The sequence below is a fragment of the Dreissena polymorpha genome, chromosome 6 (genome assembly GCF_020536995.1).
Source record: "Dreissena polymorpha isolate Duluth1 chromosome 6, UMN_Dpol_1.0, whole genome shotgun sequence".
Taxonomy (NCBI): Eukaryota; Metazoa; Mollusca; class Bivalvia; order Myida; family Dreissenidae; genus Dreissena; species Dreissena polymorpha.
In genome coordinates this window covers 100,325,042-100,343,154 of record NC_068360.1, presented here as the reverse complement: position 1 = coordinate 100,343,154, position 18,113 = coordinate 100,325,042, and the positions used below count along the sequence as shown (strand labels likewise).

Genomic DNA, 18,113 nt, shown 5'->3' with positions numbered 1-18,113 from the left:
AAATTAACTAAAAAGACGTGTGGGGGACAATTTTCAGCTGGAAACTATTTCAAATAGGGTAAGTGATGATATCTCTACGCGGTCATTTCTGTTATTTAGTGCGATCTCTTGCTGATTAATGTTAATAGTTGTTTTACAAGTTGCCACCAAACTGTCAAAATAAGCATGTGTTATCTCAGGTATGTGTATACACATACCCGGTTTTCTCACCTCTGCACGTGGTTTCGACCGATTTGTTTTGCACGTTTTTCTACGGATCACAGCGATGGCCACGCTTTCAAATGGGTAGAAGGAATTGAAATATAAAATCAATCGTTTTGCCAATTTCTTTATATTCCTTTACAATTTTATATGTCGTCTGCAATCTATTTCAATTTGAGATGGTTTAAAATTTGCAATTTGGTTGAGAGGTAAATAACAAAATTGTTAAGCCTTTGAAATAGAATTGTGACTCTTATTATCCACCATACCTGGATTGTTAAAAAGTAGTTACGTTTTAGTTATTTTTAGAACTATGTTTAGGATATTTATCCAAAAAAGGCAGTTGAATAAAAACTCATTTGTTGTTTTATGACAATAATTTTCTGTGAAATGTTGCTAACTTGACCTTGTATATGTATATAGCTTTGTATTTATTCAACTTAAGGTAGTGCATATCATTCCTAACTTTAGATTGAGATTTTGTAAATTAGTGTAAAAAAGTATTGGTTTTAAACCAAAATATGAATAAAGCACACAAATATTGAATGTCAAAAATGTGTTTATGTTATTCTATCCGTCTTTAGCTTTAAAATGATATATAGTTTGACCATATTGTACCACATTCAATGAAGAAAAACCAAAGCGAAGTTTTAATGAATTTTATCCCCCCCATGAACCTTAATAATAATGGAATTCAATTGACTGACTAAGTGACTTCATCTCATTCAAGTCCCTTTATTATTCAACTTTCAAGTTTCAATATCGCATTATTAAAATCAAATTTAAGACAAGTTTTTCTTTAAATCAAAAGTCTTCCTGATACACAGACAAGTCTGAATAAATCCCTTTAAACCTTGATGACTCTCCATATTGACCAATCATTGTGTCACATGATACAGCAGGTATAAAGTTTTCAGAGCCTATCTAGAGGTAGTTTAATGTTGGAAGTCATTTGTAGATTGTGCATGTTACATTGAGGTTAAAATACTTTTGTTGTTGCACTGTGGACACTTGGCTATGAAAGTGACAACACATCTATGTTATATCATTAAGGGAGTATAGGTTTATATTTAAGTAAAATACATGTGCTCTATATTACTTTATTGAAAGTTTGTAAACAAAATGGCGACAAAGTCTGATAGAGTTTTCTTCTTCGGTTGTGTATCATGCAAGAAAAACAAGAATATCGAAGAATATGCAGTGTATTACTGTGAAAAATGTCAACAGTGTTTTTGTAGACAGTGCTGTGAGCTACATCATGACTATTTGTTTAGTGAACATGTAAAGTATAACCGACTAAATATGAGGAACTGGCCAGTCTCAAAGGAGTTGGAGGCTGTTATACTTATGTGTGAAATACACACTCATAAACAACTAGAGACGTTCTGCAAAGATCACAGTCAGCTGTGCTGCTCAAAATGTGTTTCCTTAAGTCACAGGTATTTTAACATTAAAAATCCTTAAAACAACATAATTTGAGGTATTTCTTATTTGTCAGACTAGTTATCTTTTGCTCGGGTCCATTTATTCGTCAGGAATTAATCAAAGCGCTGAAGGCACTAAAGATGTTCGCTATTGCATTATTTAACACGCAATTCATTTTTCAAAATCAATCGCAAGTTTGAAATGAACACACGTCATTCAACTTTATAAAGTGTGTGTCATAGCGCAGTGGTCAAGTTTTGTGTGCACTTTTTATCATCCTTATTATTTCATAGAAATAACTTAGACAAAATAAAAACAACATGCTTTTTGGACGTTCTGAAAGCATAGAAAGTATGATGAATGGTAATGAGAACTTAATATAAAGAAAATTTGCAGTCACCATCATATTAAAGGAATATATTTTCTAATATCAAATAACTATCTCACCAAGAATATAAATTCATAATGAAAGTTCCGTGTACAAAACTTTTGATTTTTGACACCATATACAAATTCAAAATACACAATAATCTTCGTATCTTGTATATGGAGGAATAAAAGTATACAGTCAATCTTGTGGATGCGACCATTTGTATTAAGCGACCTTTGTCTTATGCGACCATTTTGAAATCCCACGGAGCTTTTTCGCTATATAATGATATTGTATTCAGCGACTTTTGTCTTACGAACCAGCGACCGCTGATTTCTATGTATTTTGATGTCCAAATCTTGAATTAAGCGACCACTAGGAGGTAAAAGTGGTTAATGTATTGATCTTTCAGGGACAAATCCGTGTTAATTGTTTATCTAAGCTGATAAGATGTACTGTTACACCGCTGCTTTGTTTTCACACCAACCATTATGATTATGCTTTGTCTCGTTGACCGGTTCTGACCGGTATTGTTGTAGACTGCATATCAATTTATTGAGTTCAATAATAGAGGAACGTTTTACGCACAGTTTACAGCTTAAAAAGTTTACTATGTGGAACGTTAAGAGACAACGCCGATTTTTCTTGAGTATAGATAACAGGTGCAGAAACAATGCACTGTATGCGACAAACATTTCCTGAGAAGTGCGGAATATAAACTATTAATCTGTCGAAATCCGTACATTACCAATTTGTTATTATGCTAATTAGTAGATATTTGTTAGCCAATCACATTGTTATTTACTTAATGAATTTTCCAACCAGGTCTGTTTGTTTGTTTTCAATTGAAGTGTTTTAATTTTTTCAGCTCATTATGTATCATAATCGAGTCAGATTTCCTTAAGCGTACATGCAGAAATTTAAATGTCAAGACGAAAAGTTTTAACGTTGAACGAGAAAATTCCGGTTTTGGAATTGTCAAAGAGTAAAAGTGCACGTAAAATTGCAGATGAGTTTGGAGTCGGTAAAACTCAAATTCAGAACATTCTTAAGCGTAAAGCCGAGGTGCTTGAAAACATGGAAAATTATGTGTCAGGTGAGAAAAAACGCGAAAAATATTTCCTTGTCTATGTTGTTTTTGCAAATAAATATGTAAACACAATTCATTTATAATATATGATAATTTATAATAAGTGAAAAAATAAAACACATTATAAATAAAATATTGTTTATGTATTGTGTTTATATTCATTTTATTATAAAAGTTAAAATCATTGTGGACAAAAGAGATTATCCTTTATATAGATTAAAATTGAGGGTAAGCATTCTTCCAGAATGGCCTTTTTTATTTAAAGACCATTTTATTAAGAGACCACTTTTGATTACTCCCTTGAGTGGCCTCTTAATACAAGATTGCTGTTTATGCTTTACTTGTTACCCGAGCAGTTCACACAGTGTCAACAACGCTGACATAAACATAGGTATAGAGCACTAATGCTCTTTTAGGTGTAGCTGTTTTACTCAGTTTTCATCTTAGTGACTTTTAAATAACGCCAACAGACACGCATGAATATTTTCGAATATTTAATAAGCTGATTCGAGATACAACCTCTAAATTTTTGTAACATCACTGCGTATGTGCTCAATTCAGTGTAAGGATTTCCGGACTACTCTCAGTATGCTCAAACGACACAAATTGTTGCCCTGTTACAATTACGCGTAACAATCCATCTTGCAGAATTTCACTTTCGCCTCCAAGATATGAAAACAATCATTAGCGAAATAGTATAGTGTCATGATAAGAGAAAATCGTTTATTTATCATACCACAATGTTTACCGTACTTGGTCAGCACGTCTGGAAATCATTCCTTAATGTGTGGATAGGCTGCCATTATTAACAAGTTTGCTATTTTGAATTCAATTTTGTATCAGAAAGCATTGTTCTTTAATGTGGCATTTTCAATTCGCAATTAGATTTGTAATGACCCTCGTCATGTGAAAATGGGTCTTATTCCATATGCGCCCATCATATTAATAGCCCACTCAGCTATCTCTCCTTCTGGTAAGGAGAAACATAACATATTGAGTGATTTTATAGCGAACAGCATCGCCTATGGCCTGCCTGTGCAAAAGCACATGTTGGGTTTAACAAAAGCTTGCCGAAACGCATAAGACCCATTTTCGCATGATGGGGCTATTGACATGTGATTTAAATGTTTCGAATGAAAACTGCGTTTAAATTTAGATTTTAAATTCTAGATTTTGAGGTCACTAGGTCAAAGGTCAAGGTCACCGTGACCCGAAATATTAAAATTGTTTTTGGATGATAACTTAAGAACGCATACGCAACCAACAGGGCGAACTCTGAACAATATAACTGAAGCAACTGGTCTGTAATCCTAAATCTATAATTATCAGTCCAATGAAACATAATCATTTGAGTAAAATAAAGTGGATCAGTAAAAATATTATCAGAATATGAGATTTTTTTTTGTATATTTTGTATATTAAATATTGTGTTAATGTTTAATTTTGTTGATTAATATAAATATAAGCAGGACAGGGGAGGTAATACACTTTTATATCTTTCTTATATATAGGGGAAACAAATGCAATAAGTTTAAATTTCATGTTTAATAAATAGAGGATATTTGTTAATGTCAGTGTGAGATTATTTGTTATTTTTTCATTGTCCCTTGACATATTGCTTTTATATATTGCATACTTGTTCACCCCCAACCTCACCCCCCCCCCATTTTTTTTAAACGTCATTTAATAAATTACCACACCCCACATTATACCCCCTCTCACCCCCCACCCCCCCTACCTCCCACCCCCCAAATTTTTTTTTTTTTTAAACATCTAATAAATCAATAAACCCCACATTATACCTCCCTCTCACCCCCACCCCCCTACCCCCCACCCATCAAAAAATAAATAAACAATTTAAACATCTTATAAATTACCACACCCCACATTTTACCCCCTCTCACCCCCAATGCCGCCTACCCCCACCCCCCCCATTTTTTTAAACATCTAATAAATTAATACACCCCACATTATACACCCCTCTCACCCCACCCCCCTACCCTCTCATCACCCCCCAATTTTTTTTTTAAACATCTAATAAATCAATAAACCCCACATTATACCTCCCTCTCACCCCCCACCCCCCTACCCCCCACCCATCAAAAAAAAAATAAACAATTTAAACATCTTATAAATTACCACACCCCACATTTTACCCCCTCTCACCCCCAATGCCGCCTACCCCCACCCCCCCCCATTTTTTTTAAACATCTTATAAATAACCACACCCCACATTATACCCCCCTCTCACCCCCACCCCCCCCTACCCCCCACCCACCCCCCCCCCCAATTTTTTATAAACATCTAATTAATTACCCCAGCCCACATTATACCCCCCTCTAACTCCCCCTACCCCCCCTACCCCCCCACCCCGTAAAACATTTTTTTATAAACATCTTATAAATTACGACACCCCCACATTATACCCCCCTCACTCCCCCCCTACCCCCAAACACCCCCATCCCCCCCCCATTTTTTTTTTAAACATCTAATAAATTACTACACCCCACATTATACCCCTCTCACCCCCCCTACACCCCCCATCCCCCCCCCCAATTTTTTGTTTTTGTTTTTCGAACGTCTTATAAATTACCAAATCCCACATTATACCCCCTCTCACCCCCCCTAGCCCCCACCCCCCCCAAATTTTTTTTAAACATCTAAAATTACCCCACCCCACATTATAACCCCCTCTCACTCCCCCCTACCCACCCCAGCCCCCCCCCAACATCTAATTAATTACCCCACCCCACATTATACCCCCCTCCCACCCCTATACCCCCCTACCCCCCCCCCCCAATTTTTTTTTTATTTTTATATTTTTTTTATTTTGAAAGATCGTCTAATAAATTATTGAATATGAACAATTTCCCCATGATGGCTTACGTTATACTGTCAAGCACTCGAATAGTCGAGCGCGCTGTCCTCTGACAGCTCTTGTTAGGTCACAAGGTTAAAGGTCAAGGTCACAGCGATTCAAAATAGTTAAATAGTTTCCGGATGATAACTCAAGAATGCTTACGCCTAGGATCATGAAACTTCATAGGTACATTGATCATGACTGGCAGACAGGGTTTTTTTTTGTTCCCAATCCCAAAAAGTATACTTTTTTCCCAAAATGTGGCAAAAAATTCCCAAATTGCAAAAAAAAAAAGAAATTTTTTTTTTTTTTTTTTTTTTTTAAAAGAAGTCTAATGTGTATTTTATCTCAAATTCAATTACATCTAACAAAGTATTATATGATTTTGTTCTTTTAATTTGAATGATTATAAAGTGTTATATCAAATTTAGTATTTCCCTAATCAGTGGACTTTTCATGTGGAAAAAAAGGCTAATAAATTTATTTTCCCAATTTCATGAAAATGCCCAGGGGTTCCACTGGCCCAAAAAAAGTTGTCCCCTTTTTTTTCGCGGCGCGAAAGTGTCAGTCATTCCGACCTTTTAATTATGACAATCGTCTAAGAAACCTTACAACATCAATGTCATTGACTATATTATTACTTTTAAAAGTATGTAAATACATAAATAATAATAAGTAACTTCATAAGTCTTAATAAGCTTTATTTATACATAAAAACATTGGTTTGCACATGATAAACAATCGCATATAACCAAACTTATCTAATAATGTTAACATCAATGGAACAGTATGCTGCATACATTTTTTATAAAAATTTATTTAAACATACAATCACACAAATGTACATCATCTGGAAGGGAAAAAATTCAAACATCAGTAAATAAAGCCTCTCAATTAAATTGTTTAACACTTACATTTCAGAAAATAAAACATCTAAATTTAATTGTTTAACAGTTACATTTGGTCATTTGGCTTATATGATGCACATAAACTGAAAGGGAAAAAAATGATACACATCTGAACGACAAACATCTCAATTTAAATTAACACCGCCTTATATATCGTTATAATCATTGATCTTTGTGCCAGTTTGTCCTAAGTGTTACATAATTGAGTGTTCTTTATCATAAAAGAACCGTTAATCCGATAATAACCCCCATAAAACTTGACAATAGCAGTAAAAACACCGACTGTAACACTTTCACGCTTCCGTGATTTCAGTGAACTCTACACTGTAGGTCGCTTACATCGTCGTAAATCAATATTTACAACTGACAAACGCTGGCTGCTTATGCTCGGTCGCATGCTTTTCGACTCGCAGTACATTTTCGGATAGGATTTTACCGATTTTTTTAAATTCGCCACTTTAAAAAAATTGGAGCCACTTAAAATAAAATTAGCGCCTTTTGGTGCCAATGGCGATCGACAGCGGAACCCCTGAATGCCGATAAAATTCCCAATTCCAAAGCCATGGGCTATCTTCCCAAAAAGTGGGGAAAAAACCCTGCAGATGACCCCTTTTGATTTTCAGGTCACAAGGTAAAAGGTCAAGGTCACAGTGACTCGAAATAGTACAATGGTTTCCGGATGATATCTTACATTAGGTCAAAGGTCAAGGTCACAGTTACAAAAAAACGTATTCACACAATGGCTGCCACTACAACTGACAGCTTATACGAGGGGCATCCATGTTTTACAAACAGCCCTTGTTTTTATCTACTCACACTCATGTGTGGTTTGACAATGCTAACACATATTCCATGCAGTGAATATGCAACTTAAAAATGAAAAACACAACACAATAGTTTAACTTTTGTTGAATTGTATTTATTTATTTAGAAAAGTAAATTGCAAACTTTATTTCAAAGTCAGCATATACGCCGACTACATTTTTAAAAGATAATTATGCCCCCCTTCGAAAAAGCGAGGGTATATTGCTTTGCACATGTCGGTCGGTCTGTCGGTAGGTGGTTTCAGGATGATAACTCAAGAAAGCTTGGGTCTAGGATCATGAAACATCATAGGTACATTGATCATGACTCGCAGATGACCCCTATTGATTGTGAGGTATCTAGGTCAAAGGTCAAGGTCATGGTGACCCGAAATATTAAAATGGTTTCCGGAAGATAAGTCAAGAACACTTATGCCTAGGATCATGAAACCTCATAGGTACATTGATCATGACTCGCAGATGACCTGTATCGATTTTGAGGTCACTAGGTCAAAAGTCAAGTTCACGGTGACCCGAAATAGTAAAATGGTTTCCGGATGATAACTGAAGAACGCTTATTCCTAGGATCATAAAACTTGATAGGTAGATTGATCTTGACTCGCAGATGACCCCTATTGATTTTCAGGTCACTAGGTCAAAGGTCAAGGTCACAGTAACCCAAAATAGTAAAATGGTTTCCGGATGATTACTCATGAACGCTTATTGCTAGGATCATGAAACTTCATAGGTACATTTATCATGACTGGCAGATGACCGCTATCGATTTTCAGGTCAAAAGGTTAAAGGTCAAGGTCACAATGACAAAAAACATATTCCCACAATGGCTGTCACTACAACGTTGAGCCCATATGGGGGGCATGCATGTTTTACAAACAGCCCTTGTTATTGTTTTAAATATATTTAATATAATATATTTAGTTGTTTTCCGTTTTAGCAATTATAAAGCATTTTCGAGGTTGCCTGTAGTAATTGATGAACTCATATCCTTGTCTATGTATTGAGAACTGTGAAAATAACAAGCTAAACCTTCTACTAACCTTCTACTATTGCGTCGCTAGCACCTGTAAATACAAAAGATCGCCGCTATCTGTTGAGAACCAAATAACGTTTTCCAGAAATACCCGTTGTAGTAGCATGAACGAGGTTACAAAACAGGTCATTCGTATTATTATTATAAATTGTTTATGATATTCGGGTTCAGAGATTTTGAAACATTTTTTGTTTTTGTCTATCGTATCGCTTAAGTTATTGTTGAACTTATGTTCAAAGTTTTATTAATTGAGAATGTAAATAAGCGTTCACTTTTCCCGAATCTATTTATAGCCTCAATTAACGACCTGTACTACGTCATTGAGGTGTATGTGAGAGCGTTACCTATTGCGTTGTTATCGCCCGTGGACGTTCCTTTGTTTATCGACTATTAATAGCCTCATATTATGAATGGACTGAGCAAAAATACTACGTCATGAAGACGCTGCAGAAACTGGACAATTTTATTCATTCATAAACAATCTCCTCCGCGACATGTACAATACGATCATTGTTTATTGATTCTTTTCTATAAAAGCACTGTTCTAAACTATTGCATTGAACACGATATTAATATCATGTTTCCATTTGTGAATGAATATAATTGGAGAACTCATACCTCTTGCATAAATGAAACAACTCTTTCTCGCGCGGATACGCGTAGTAAGCGGGTATTGGGCTCCTAGTAGCTAAGACGTATCGACCTGAATTTTAGACTAACCACCTTAGACGGTCGCTTAGCGACCATCAAAAAATGGTCCTATGGTTTATACAGGCGTTAATAGTTAAATAACTAACAATGTAGGGTATGTTGTATTGTGTTTACATAAACTCTGCTAATGACGCTTCTTGGTTTAAATTTGCTATGTACAGTAGTCTTATGGTTTTTATAATAGTAATAGATTTGTGGCCAGGCTTCAAATTATGACAATCAGTTCATACAACGTAGGTAGTATGGCACATTGTAGGGTGACTGTAGGATTATTAAAATAAAGAAGACTGAGTGTTTGTTCCAGGCCCTCATTGCGTGGCTCTTCGCCATTCCGCCATTTTGAAGCGCCACTTTGCCCTTTTTAAAGGCAAATGCCACCATGCATCCTAATAGATAACATCTTAATTGCCTCAGAGTTCAACTATGACGCTCCGACTGTGATTGATTTTATTCATAGGTGTGCACGTCTAATCGAGTATTTCAATTGAGTAAATCCATTTTTGTCTGGATTTTCTGTTTAATCTTCGTAAAGTAAAATAACTGGTTCATTAGTGACTTATCTAAAGGATCGTTATTATAGTCTATAAGAGCCAGTGGGTGAGTTGAACTTAATGAAGGAAATGTCAATTTTCAAATCATTCGTGATATAATTTTTTATTTAAATGCACACAAAAACAACATGTTTCCCATGCTCAAGACAAGACTTTATAAATGACCAACATATAAATTTTTGCTTTTTATCTTGACAAAGGACACACAAAGTAGCTTCAAAATTTAAGCTACAATTAACTTGTTACCATGGCGTTAACATAAATGGCGTGTTTCCAATTACATATTTAAGTATGCTCATTTGAGAACTCATAACAAAATACAGTTTTGTGCAATGAATTCAATTATACTTTTTATTTGCTAAATCACTTTTCGTGTCAAAATATTTGTTTTTTATGATATATTATGCACAATTTTCACGAGGATAACACCCGTTGGCAATCATCAGTCTCTGAAGTAAGGGGCTGTCCATAAAGTATGGCACGCTTTTCTTTACCATTTTTAATCCCCCCCCCTCACCCCATGTCACAAACTGTCACAAAATCTTGGACCCCTTCTAAAGTATGTCACATACTCACACTTTCGAACATATTTTTTTTAATTAATAACTTTTACAGATTTTATCTTTAACACAATTCACTATTAAACAATATTAAAATTTCACTTGGGGACTTTCACATTATTAAAATGACTTCATTACTAGAATAGTTGATTGTCAACAGTTGTCACAGTTTTTCATTGAATAACATGTTAAATTAAAAAATGTTCACTTTGGACATCATCCATGCATGGTGAAGTGAAGTGTTCATCCATAGTTATGACTGGCATCTATTCAATGAATATTATTTACTTATTAAATCTGTGTGGATGTTGTGCTAAGGTGCCTTTTAAAATTCGAACAACACATTCAGAAGATACGCAATTCGTCTTATTTTGACAAAAAACTAATTCAAATTCAAATTATTTTTTTTGAAAATTATTTTGAAATTCTACTTAAGAAATAATAAATATATTTTTTTAAGAAATGTGTGACATCACACATTGGCCTGACCCACCCCCTCCCCATGTCACAAACTGTCACACTTTCTAACACCCACTCCCTCCACCTGGAGCGTGACATACTTTATGGACGACCCAAACTGGTCACGATTTTATCATGGATGATACATACCATATACATGTAGCATAGCCAACAAACCTCCACAAAATCCCTGAAATTATTGATTTTCTTTCAGAAAATGCAAAAAAGTAACACTTAACTCAGCCAAGAAGCAGGCAGCAGAAGTACAAGAACTGTTTGAGAAACTCCTGATCAATATGAGAAAACTGAGGAAACTGCAGAGTTGCTGTGAGTCTGGAATCCAGGATCTGAAGAGTTCATACCAGGGGCAAGAACTCATGGTACACAAAATGAACAACAAAATTAAATCCACTATGGCCAAAATTGTGAGGAGAACTTTAAAGAAAATACCTAAAGTTGAGCAAAACAAAATCCATGAATTAATGCATTCCACTTTGTTTCATATAGAAAATATTACTTTAAATGAAGCAAAAATTACACTATCAAGTCTTGAAGATTCTCTCAAGACTGGCGTTGAAACCTGCATCCGTCATCATCATGAATTAAAAGCACTCCATGAACTCCTTCTATACAGCAGTGACAACAACAACAAGAAACTCTGTATTATAGCTAGTCGAAAATGCATTGACAAAATACAACAAGTTGAATCATACCTGGATGAGAACAGTGTTAAACTTGAATGTTCGGTATTACAACAGACTATACAAGGCACTGAGCAGTACATTGTCAGATTGTCAGGTCTGAGAAGGCTGAAAGAGAGTATGAAAGCTCACACTGACATTGAACAGTACTTGTCTAAACTGTCAGGTCTTGTGAGAGTTGTAGGTCCTAACTATGTGTTTACTGTCCAGGGAAAGTCTGAGCACACTGTGAGAATACCAAGTGATTCAAAATCATGCTCTATCACAGCCATCTGTGTTCTCCCAGATGGGCAAGTGCTTCTTGCAGACAGAGATAATAAGACGGTCAAGCTGCTGAACCAGCAGTACCGTGTGGTGAGCCACTTGGATGTGAGGGCTGAGTCACAGGACATTTGTCAGATCACACCCAGTGGGGTTGCAGTGGCTATGACTTATAGAAACATACAGTTTATCACAGTCATCCAGGGCCAACTCGCTCTTGGCAAGATGTTTCAGTTACAACATAGATGTACAGGTATTGCCCACAACCAGGGTGACCTTTATATCAGCTCTGGTACTGCTCTGTACAAGTTCACATTGAGTGGCAAATATGTCTGCAGACTTTATAAAGATACATCAGCTTATGATACAGGTAAGAATCATGGTGGATTCATCCTAATAACATTAGGCCAGCATTATTTTTTTTACGGGAAATTTTCAAAAAAATTGAGAGGGGGGATAAATAAATAAAATAAAAATAAAATCATGAAAAGTAAGCAGTCTACCAAAAAAATAAAAATAAAACTGTTTAAACTGATTATTTTTTTTATTTTTGAAAATTTAAAATTAAGCCAATTTAACCTCATGTATACTCGCATTAACCTTTAAGTGTTTTATATATCTTATTACACTGTTGTAGAAGCTTTTTATAATAATAGTAAACATATTTTTATATATATGTATATGTAAAAGCACCTTTCGCATGTATTATACTATATTGCTTCAATAGAGACCATTAACCACGCCAGGTGTGTAGTGTATTATTGTGATCGTTAAACTTTTGTTGAGTGTTAATCATATGTATGTTTATAACAAATATAGCATGCATTTGACTTAAATAATAAAGAATTGAAAACTTTTAAAATTGTTTAATAGCTTTAAATAACAACCAACTTTGTAACTTTCGTCCATGGGTGGAATATGCACACTAAAAATTACTATTTAATATACAACAGACTTGCTTTACATCATAATAATTTGTATCAATCATGAGAAAAAATGAGCCACATAACAGGAAATTGGACCTTGGGGTGATTGCGACTATTTTTGCTCCAAAAGAGCAGTCCGATCAGGATCCAAACTGTTCGATATAGTTGTCATTCAGTCAGTACTTCTTTTTGAAAAATTTCCGGTAAAAAAAATAATGCTGGCCTAATGTTATCAGGATGTGTAAATCAGGGATCATATTTTCCCGCAACATCAATCGGTCTGGATATAAATGGGGATGAGTATCCGAAATCATGACAAATTACTATAAAATATATACCATTGATTTTGCCATTCATGAAGGTGGTATAATACCTGTACAAGTAAAATTCCCTTAGGCATTTTTTTAAATGGAACGAGTTTTCTCAACTGGTTTTATCATTTGATATTTCATTGTTGTTTCGTGTGCTGTTTTATCAGACTTTTTTATCGTTGTCAATATTATTAATCTGTGTAAGTCTATACCGATGATTTAAATTGTTGTCGACTCGATACTAGCTTACAAACATGCACTGAACCAAACAAATGTCTGTGCGTAGGTTGGCTACTGACAACAAACCAAATAATTAAGAAATAATTTGTTGTCAAATAACCCACGGGCGATAGTTTAGATGCGTAGGGATTTAATCACGATAGCGAAGCATTTGAAACCACGCATCTAATTTTCCGGTCGTGAGTTATTCAACAACAAGGTATAAAGTACACGAATTATTTCAATTCTAACACGGTTTTACTAAAGATTTATTCAATGTATATTATTTTTCTTGTGTACTATTTTATGTGAAGTTCCGCGCATAAAAATAACTTTCGGCTGTTCTGTCGATCAGATCCGCAACTTTCATTCATAATTATATTACCCGATTATTACGCTGGTGGAAAATGTATCAGCATGTTTTGTTTAGTTACAGCGCGTGCATTCAGACGCGTCTTTTTGGAAGCGTCTTTAAATCGCTGTTCACAAGATTTTGATTCTTGGCCTGACGTGCAATAAACAGGTCCTGACCGGTTTAGAGACTGCAGCAAATGGTTTATCACACCTAATCGAGATAAGAATGTCATTAGGGTGTGTTAGCATGTACACTGTGTAATCGATTTCATGACATGGGAATTTTAATAGCAAACAGAATCGGACCGACTGTTTGGGATTTTCAATCGGTCTTTCATGACCCCAATCGGTCTAGGACCGACAAAACCGAAAATAATATGATCTCTGGTGTAAATAATGTTTTCATACTGCAAGATTTGTACTGCAAGGAATGCAAATAAATTTATTACACCTCAGGCTCTGTTGATAAATGTGCTCAGGGTCCTTGTTTGGCCGTTTTTGGGGCCGAAATTCGGCCCCATACCAACCTTAAAATAGTATGAATAAAGCTGGGGTCAACGCCTTGGAACGGTCAATGCAAAGTATTGGGGGTTTAAACCTGGTTATAGAGTGTTCAACCTCACACTTGGCCCAGAAGGAATGTAGTTGACAATTGTTAATAGTTTTATTTGATCGTTTGTCAAAAAGTTGTAACTCTGTTACTCTTGTATCTTCAATGCAATTGAGTAATAAAATAGTAATTAAATTTAATGCATTTTAATTCCCTTTTATTATTGTTTAATTTGAGTTACAATGCCATGACGTTAAATTTTATTTACACTTAAATGTATTATGAATATTGCTGGGCCAAGTGGGAGGTTGCTTTGCATTGACCGTTCCAAGGCGGTGACCCCAGCTTTATCCATATTTTATGTTTATGTTGGCTTGTATTGTGCTGTATTGTGCTGTTTTGTACTGTTTGGGCAATCGGTCACTTGCCTTAAATAAAGGACCAACTAATTGTTTTAATGAAAATTCAATACTGCTCCAGCAGCTGGAGTTTCACTTTTTTATATTGATGTTGAAGTGGTTTTATTATATACAAATAGAATGCAGGTCGTTAGAACATGTATGCGGCCATTTGCAATGTTCAAAAAGTGTTATCTAATGCGTGATTGGCTGTTGCTATACACATGTGTGCTGGTTTCTCTATTAAAATTGTTTTCTTATGCGTGATTGGCTGTTGCTATATATACTCGTGGACTGGTTTACTACATTAAATAATTATTATCGGAAAATAACCTACCTCCAGTTGAAAAAGTGTGCCAGTCCGCAGATTAATCATAAGCTATTTATATAAACTTTCGTTTTTGATTTTCGGAAAATAGAGTAGTTTTGTTTTCAAAAAAAATACCACGGAAATTTTACTTGTCCCCGGACAAGTCAGCTTTCAAAAACTGCTTGTCCGGAAGGGGAAATAGACGACTCAGACAACTCGGACAGCATATTTCAGAACCCCTGATAAATATAAATAATATAATCATTCTCCGAAACTCCAAGGCTCTTTGGTTTGTTGCGTTGCATGCCAACCATATAGTGGTTCTTTGCTAAGTTTCCTCAAAGCATGTCTCCCTGGTCAAAACTGTTTGTGCTTCTTATTTATACTGATTTATATAGATTAATGTCTTTGATAATCCCTAACAACACAGACACGCAAGGCTCAGGGGTTCAATATTTGGTGTGTAACATGTTAGTGTTTTTTCTTCTTCTAGGTGTGATCAAATCATACATTTGGAGTTAAAAATAACCGGTCCTTGTTTCACATGCTTAATATTTACTTATATAATAAAGAGTTAAACAATATTATTCTCTCAAAACGCATGGGTTAGGTGATAATTATTTTGTATGTGACATTGTATGGTGGTAATCTTCGTAGTTTTTGTATCATGCCCATTGGCTTCACATTAACCCCAACAAAATATTGAGGTAAAAGACACAATATACCTAGAAACCTAGATTTATTTCATTGAACATTTTCTTAAGTGAAAGCCGTATAAAGAATTAAATAGCACATGTAGCAAGGATTTAAATTGTTGTAGTAGAATTACTCTGCTGACTGTATATAACTAACTAGCAAGATTAATTATATATAGAACACAACTTTTGAACTACTGTATGTAATTGTATACTTTAAAATAGTATTTTACTTTAAAAATTTCGTAAAAAAGACTCACAGTATTGTCAAAATAAAAAGGTGTGAACTTTTGCACATATTATTTTGTTCCTCTCTTATTCACAGTTTAAGTTCAAATGAAAATTTCTATGGAAAGTGTTGTCTGTATTATTTTAAGGAGAAACAGCAATAACATGTTTTGGATATATAATAAACAGAGAGAGCTATATAAATGTGAAGATAATAATAACCCTTGGAACAAATACATAGAGCCGATTGAGCACCAGGGCCCTTGCTACACTTTGGGGGATTGGGGCCGGGGCCCTTAGAGGGGGGAATTTCACATCTTTTTCGGCGAAAAGGGGAATTTTACAAGATCTTTTCACCAATCATTCAACACTTAATATTGCCCTATTTTAATGCAATTTACATAAATATAAATTTAATCAAAGGTTTTTAGCAAGATACCAGCTGGCAACATAGGTATAAAAGTTAAAAAAAAATAAAAAAATTGTTTTGGAGGGTGGAATTTTTAAGTGAAATAGGGGAAACAAGTATACTATTTTAAGGTGGGAATGGGGCCGAAAAAACGGCCAAACGAGGGCCCTGAGCACATTTATCAACAGAGCCTGAGGTGTGATAAATTTATTTGCATTCCTTGCAGTACAAATCTTGCAGTATGAAAACATTATTTACAGTTGATAGATCATCATATTTCGGCTAAATAATAACTCATTTTCGAAAAATAATGTCAAGAAAAATAAATAAAACTTTCTTGTGACTTTGACGGACATACAAACATCGGGAGCCAATGTTATATTCTTCAGAAGCTGTGTTGCATACTTTTTTTTATAAATAAAGAAAAATATGAGTGGGTGGGGAATGGGATTATTGATGCACGTACCTGTGGTTTAGTCATAATGTTCATTATAAAGAAACATAAAGTACCGGTAGTACTTCTTGGACATTTTTGGGATGTTGATTTTTATCTATAAAAATATTACAGGATATGCATTTTAATAAATATGCATATTTATTAAACCTACCCAAATTGTTTAAACACACCGAAAGTAATCAATGGTGACACCTCTGAAAAAACTCTTTTTTTTTTAATTTCGTATCACATAATATGGGCATGATATCAATTATGGTGTTCTGAAGATTAACTTTCATAATTGAAATTGTTTCTGCTCCGTTTTCAATTAATTTGATTTTAAAATATGCTACATTTGTCTCATTGTTAATGTCCGTCATTTCAGAAATGCAATATGAAAATCATTTGTTAATACTCACCAATTGGCTAATAGCGTGTGGTATTGGCTGCAATAGCCAATGAAAATCGCTGAGGCTTTACAAGTCGACTTGGCACAACAAAACAGCCCGTATTATAAACAAATTTTGAACAACACTTTGGCAATCTCTGCAATTTTTTTTTCTAGTTTTGGATAAAATACCAGGTCTGCGGGTGAAATGTAAATAAAAAAAACTTTTATTTGTATTTGTCGAAAAATAGGGTCGGGCGCTCCCGTAAAACAAATAATTAAAAAAATGCTGGCCTTAGAAGCACATAGAAGTATATATACATGTATATATATATATTATATATATTTGACATAGAGCAATAACCAAGACCAGCCTAGCCAAATAAGCAAAACAAAGCAAATGATAAAGCAAAATGATAAGCAACTAATAGTAATAAATGATAACTGAGAGATTTGCGCTAATCTAAACCGTAAGCTTACAAATTAATGAAGACAATTAAAGACATAAAATAAGCATGGCAAAGAGGTTATTAAGCACATGGTAGTATACAAATATATGACAGAGCAATAACCAAGACCAGCCTAGCCAAATAAGCAGAACAAAACAAAACAAAAACATTGATCATTATCTTCATACAATGATACACTATATTAATTATCAAAAATAATTATTATCTATCTATCCAAAGTGCAAACTTACGATATGTTCCCATAATTAGCTATTTCATTTGATTACACATTTAACATAAACATACACGAAACTTTAAATGTGTTTGTAGATTAACACTTGCTTTTCATCACCATTTCGGCCTTTGTTTACATTTTAGTGGAGTGATGCTATCTGCGTAAATGGGCATGCAAATTGTTCTCATAATTGTTATTAAATATCTCGATAAATTAACAATATATGCAGTTTTTAAAGGTAACTCCTTAAAAAA

The 18,113-nt window shown here is 34.6% G+C and overlaps 1 protein-coding gene across 4 annotated transcripts in view; it reads left to right on the top strand.

The window, feature by feature from the left end:
- Positions 1-1,146: 1,146 nt before the first annotated feature.
- The window catches only part of LOC127836089 (uncharacterized), a 52,560-nt gene continuing 35,593 nt past the window's right edge, over positions 1,147-18,113 (top strand). For all 4 annotated transcript variants that reach the window (XM_052362543.1, XM_052362541.1, XM_052362542.1 and 1 more), the window contains exons 1-2: positions 1,147-1,640; positions 11,204-12,321. In XM_052362543.1, the coding sequence (XP_052218503.1) occupies positions 1,324-1,640; positions 11,204-12,321 (1,435 nt within the window). In that variant the 5' untranslated portion in view covers positions 1,147-1,323. The remainder of the gene's footprint in view (positions 1,641-11,203; positions 12,322-18,113) is intronic.